General features: G+C 37.1%; 1 protein-coding gene across 1 annotated transcript; it reads left to right on the top strand.

Annotated features, from left to right (window-relative positions):
- Nucleotides 1-466: 466 nt before the first annotated feature.
- Nucleotides 467-1,222, top strand: LOC102498792 (olfactory receptor 7A10). The gene has a single exon (XM_006170666.3). It carries the CDS (start codon nucleotides 467-469, stop codon nucleotides 1,220-1,222), a length of 756 nt encoding a protein of 251 aa, XP_006170728.1.
- The last annotated feature ends 4,326 nt before the right edge of the window (nucleotides 1,223-5,548 follow it).

Genomic DNA, 5,548 nt, shown 5'->3' with positions numbered 1-5,548 from the left:
AAAAAAAAAAAAAAAAAAAAAAAAAAAAAAAAAAAAAAAAAGAAATGGTTTATCATTATACTGTGGCGTTCACGATACCTTGAAGAAAAGGCTCAGAGTAGGACAGGAATTCCTAATCAGTAGTGCTTCTAGAGACACCAAGAAGAAACCAAATCCATAAGTGAGATGTAGAAATTAATTTTCTTTAATGGAAAATATAAATTGTAGCATTATAGCTATATACCAATAACATCTGTCGCTTGAAAAGTACTCATCATTTTTTTTCCTCCTTGCTGGTAGTCACATACAACACATGGAACCCAGGAATGACACAAGAATTTCAGAATTCCTTCTTCTGGGACTTTCAGAGGAGCCAGAATTGCAGCCCCTCTTATTTGGGCTTTTCCTCTCTATGTATCTGATTGCTGTGTGTGGAAACCTGCTCATCATCCTGGCCATCATCTCAGACTCCCACCTGCACACGCCTATGTACTTCTTCCTCTCCAATCTGTCCTTTGTAGACATTGGTCTCACCTCCACCACCATCCCAAAGATGCTGGTGAACATCCAGACACAGAGCAAGGTCATCACCTATGCAGGCTGCATCACCCAGATGTTCTTTTTCATACTCTTTATAGTGTTGGATGACTTCCTCCTGACCATCATGGCCTATGACCAGAAAGTGGCCATCTGTCATCCCCTGCATTACACAGTCATCATGAATCCCCAGTTTTGCATATTGTTGGTTTTGATCTCCTGGATCATGACTTTCCTGAATTCCTTGTTACAAAACTCCATGACATTATGGCTTTCCTTCTGTTCACACGTGGAAATACCCCAGTTTTTCTGTGATCTGAGTCAAATTGTTCCACTTGCCTGTTCTGACACTTTTGTCAGTGATGTGGTCATCTATTTTGTAGTTCTGCTTTTGGCTATTGGTCCCCTTTCTGGTATTCTTTACTCTTATTCTAAAATTGTTTCTTCTCTATGTACAATTTCATCAGCTCAAGGGAAGTACAAAGCATTTTCCACCTGTGCCTCTCACCTGTCAGTTGTCTCCTTATTTTATTGTACATGCATGGGTGTGTATCTTAGTTCTGCTGCCACCCACAGCTCACACTCAAGTGCAACAGCCTCAGTGATGTACACTATGTTCATACCCATGCTGAACCCCTTCATCTACAGTCTGAGGAATAAAGACACAAAAATGGCTCTGAAAAGACTATTTGGAAAGAAACTATGAAGAGACCACTTTTCCTGGTACTAATGAATGATCCATAATTGTACAGCTCAAACTTCAGAATAAAGAGTCAGACATTGTGGACGAGTCAGACATTGTGGACGATGTCTGACTGTGAAAGTACTACTCAATCAGGTTGTGAAAGAACTACTTTTTCTTCTCCATTTATTTCCAGGAAATTTTCATTTCTTCTTTTTTCATTTCTCTATACAATTTAAGCAACTTGCTTTATTAAAAATCTTTTGTCTCTGATAGCCAACAAATTTTTCTTGTCATTTTTCTAAAGTTATCCTCAAACTTGCTCAGAACTATTTGTAAATATACATTTATCTATGGCAGAGGTCCCCAATCTCTGGGACATGGAGCAATACCAGTCTGTGGTCTATAAGGAACTGGGTCAACTAGCAGGAAGTGAACAGTGGACAGCTAAGTGGAGTTTCATCAGTATTTACAGCTGTTCCCCCTTTCTCACATTGCTGCCTGAGTTTTGTCTCCTGTCAGATTAGCTATAACATTAGACTCTCATAAGACCAGGAACCCTATGGTGAACTGCACATATGAAGGATCCAGGTTACATGGTCCTTATGAGAATCTAATGTTGATGATCTGAGGTGGAGCTGAGGTGGTGGTACTAGCACTGGGGAACAGCTACAAATGCTGCATTCTGGTGACTTGAATAATTATTCCATTATGCATTACAATGTAACAATAATAGAAAAAAGTACACAACAAATGTGATGCATTTGACTCATCCTGATGCCATCCACTCCACTGGGTCCATGGAAAAATTGTCTTACACAAAGGACAATTCTTGCTGCCAAAAAGGTTGGAGACCACTGGATCACTGTCTTATTGGACAACATGGATTTCTAAAGAATAATTTTTTTTAATTATATAGCATTAACATACCAAGTAGTGTTTCTTTTAGTTACATAAAGAAATGAGTTGTGCTACTCTTATGGAATACAGGTGGCAATTAAGACCATTTATGAAATGTGTATGAAAAGGAAATCCAAGACAATGATTTTTCATTTTTTGCCATTTTTCTCATCACATATTAGTATATTAACTGCTCTATTTTATTATGTATACTTTTGTACACCAGTGTGTTTTATCACTGGTCAGTGGCTTTTTAAAAATAAAAAAAAATTTCTTCTTCTTTTGAATGTTTTAATTTGCTATAGGGAACATGCACTCACCAGAGAAAGAGACAGAGAGAGAGGGAAATTGAGAAAGCAAGCCGCCATGCCCAGGACTCAAAATGTGATTGGCAATATGGGAGTCCACCACCTTATGTGGTCCAGACCAGCATGATACCTGCTGGTCCCTGGCTTTTATTCTCATCTTTAGGACTGTGTGCCTGTTTTAGTTCAAAATCCACAGTTACAAACATATTCACTATCGGAACCAACTCAGGTCTACTATACCATTTTCCTATGTGTGTATTACTGTACACATAAAATGTTTAAAATAATAATATTACTTAAACAGTGAATAGATTCGTGTTTGCTAAAGATCAGGGACTGGGCAGGGAAGAGGTAGAAGTTATATAAAGGACAGAGCTAGCAATCTTTTTGTGATAGATCTGTTCAGTATTTTTATTGTATCAGTATTCATATTCTGCTTCTGATATTGTGTTTTGGTATTGTAAGATGCTACCAGTGGGGAAACTGAGTAAAGGACTGGTCCTTATGAGAATCTAATGCTGATGATCTGAGGTGGAGTTGAGGTGGTGATACCAGCACTGGGGAGCAGGTACAAATGCTGCATTCTGGTGATTTGTATAGTTATTTCATTATACATTACAATGGATCTCTCTGTATGATTTATTATAAATGTATGTTACTCTATAATTGTCCCAAAATAAAAAGCTAATCAAAAATTTAAAATAAAATCAGTTTAAAAGTACATATAGGAGCTTATTCTTCAGAGATGAAATTTTGGCATCATTATCTTTTCTACTTGAATTCATATTTTCTGTCTACTGACGGGGCCATGCAGTCAACACAAGCTGGTAAGGATGCTGCCTCCCATTCTAAGGCAGGGCCTGGACTGGGAAGAAACTGAGGCAGGGCCCAGTTTACGAGCCCTCCCTTGTGTCCTTGTACTGGCCGGTATTCAATTTCTCTGCCGTGAGTTTTACTGTTATTACGGTACCCTGTAAGGGTAAAACATCACTCCCAACCATTGCAATAAAGCCAATTAGTGAACTTGTAGGAATGTGGTTCCCTAAAACTGACAAGAGGACCAGGAAGTTTAAGACTCCTCCACCTGTCTGTTTTTAAGCCAAAATTAACATATAGATTAAGTTAGTATAAACCAAAGTAGCATCAGTAGCATATGAAAACTAAGTTAGTTTAAGGCTAGTTTTACTTACATACCCCTTGTTAAAGCTACAGGCCAAAGTTAGCTCATGCTAGACAAAGTCAGCACATTCACCCAGAGATAAAACAAAAGTACTCAATAATTGACAGACTCAACAAATAAAATAAAAACCCATGGTTTCTTTTAAGAAAGAAAAAACCTGGCTGAGACAACAGAATAAACAAAGCTGAGGGCTCCACAAAAAGATTAACCATTTTAGCTGGAAATTCTTATCTAAAGCAGCAGTTAGCTTTAAACTGCAGAGTTTCTCATCTATGTGCTGTTGACCATGAAAAACTGCTAATAAAACATCCAGTGTTGTCTCCTGAGCTACAAGATCATCTTCCTTTCCCTTAAAAGATCATAGACTCACCCTCTATTGGTGTACTGTATAGATAGTCCATATATTAACTGTGTCTTTACTTAGCAAGACAAGATTTCTATCTAGGTCTTTGCAACCAGCAATGTTATTGCCCTGGCCTGGGACTGAAGTTATCAAACATCCTGCAAGGCCCCTCTTCAAAAGACTCTTCCCAGTAATCAAGATCTAAGAAGAAGATACAGCAGACAAATGGACTTCAGCTGGGGCTTTAACTCACAGTAGATCATGTGCAATCCAGTCACCTTAACCACCACACACGCCATCAACTGGCCCAATAACCGTACCTTTATATCTGTTGAAAAACCGCTCTGGGGTCAGCAGGTGTCATGGTGGTTAAGGTTGCTGAACTCTTACACGGTCAATGGTGGTTCAAGTCCCTGACCTGGTGGCTTGATTTCTTACTCTTTCTCTGTTTTTATTTTGTCAAGCTGAATAATAATAATCATTAATAAAATAAATAATTCTTTTTTTTAGAAAAAGGAAAGCAACTCTACTTCCTCCTTTTGTAAGGCTGATTAGTATTCAGACAACTGCAATATAAAATGGTAATTTGGGGGGGCCAGCAGGTGTCATAGTGGTTATAGTGTTGTACTCCAGCTTGGCCAACTGTGGTTCAAGTCCCAAACCCAGCAGTTTGAAAATCACACTGAACATGTATTCATGTATGCCCAAATTCTCAAGAGAAAATGGTGAACAACCCAACGGGGAGTGATTTTTTCATTTTATGTCTCTCTGTCTCTTTCTCAGGTGACCACATTTGCCCTATGGGGTGGGCAGTTAAAAAAGGTATGTATTTTTACTACTGATGTACAAGAATTTATCTAAGTTATTAAAAATTTGGAGTCTATGGATGAGTACACAATATGATCACCGACTAGATTTCCTTACACAAAATCTATTAACTTTTCACATTCATCCAATATGTATTGATACCCATCAACACATAAAATAATTCAATGTTATTCTGAAAATTTTAATATTTCAATTTATTATTAAAAGAATCAGAAGAATAGAATATACTCAAACCCCAGAACATCAAATAAAAACATTTGCATAATTTGTAATAAAGTAAAATGCTAAGACTTACAAACCTATTTAATTTTATCAGCAAGAAAAATAGTTGTAAGTAAAAGCTTTTTAATATTCTCATTATGACCTTTGAATAATTTTTTTATGTGAATGCTCGATGTGAAAGGAGAAACTATGAAATGTAAGTCTCATGAAATACTGTTTTAAGGTATGAATCACAAACAACCACTTCATTTGTATCCTTCAAAAAATACATAAATATGCACAAATATACTCATTCAAAAAATTGCTGAACTGATCCTAAAGGTACTGCACATCTCATCACAACTCTGGTTCTACGTTTACTACTTCATGAGATACAAATTTCTGAGCACATGCTCTAATTTGACTGAAATTGTTTAATTTGTCCCATTCCTTTTACAGCCTCATCCAACGGGATTTCTATTCACTCAGTTGTCCACAATAATGCCTGCATTGCTAAGTCTGACAGACACATGGCTTGTTAACAAATTAATGAAATTAATGATGAATAACTTTCTAGAAAAGTAACCAAA

This window comes from Tupaia chinensis, unplaced genomic scaffold (genome assembly GCF_000334495.1).
Source record: "Tupaia chinensis unplaced genomic scaffold, TupChi_1.0 Scaffold148822_1, whole genome shotgun sequence".
NCBI classification, from domain to species: domain Eukaryota; kingdom Metazoa; phylum Chordata; class Mammalia; order Scandentia; family Tupaiidae; genus Tupaia; species Tupaia belangeri.
This window is presented reverse-complemented; position numbering and strand designations above follow the sequence as displayed.

Excerpts from the sequence above, each read along its gene's own strand:
- LOC102498792 (XM_006170666.3), top strand. The coding sequence starts at position 467 with ATGTACTTCTTCCTCTCCAATCTGTCCTTTGTAGACATTGGTCTCACC.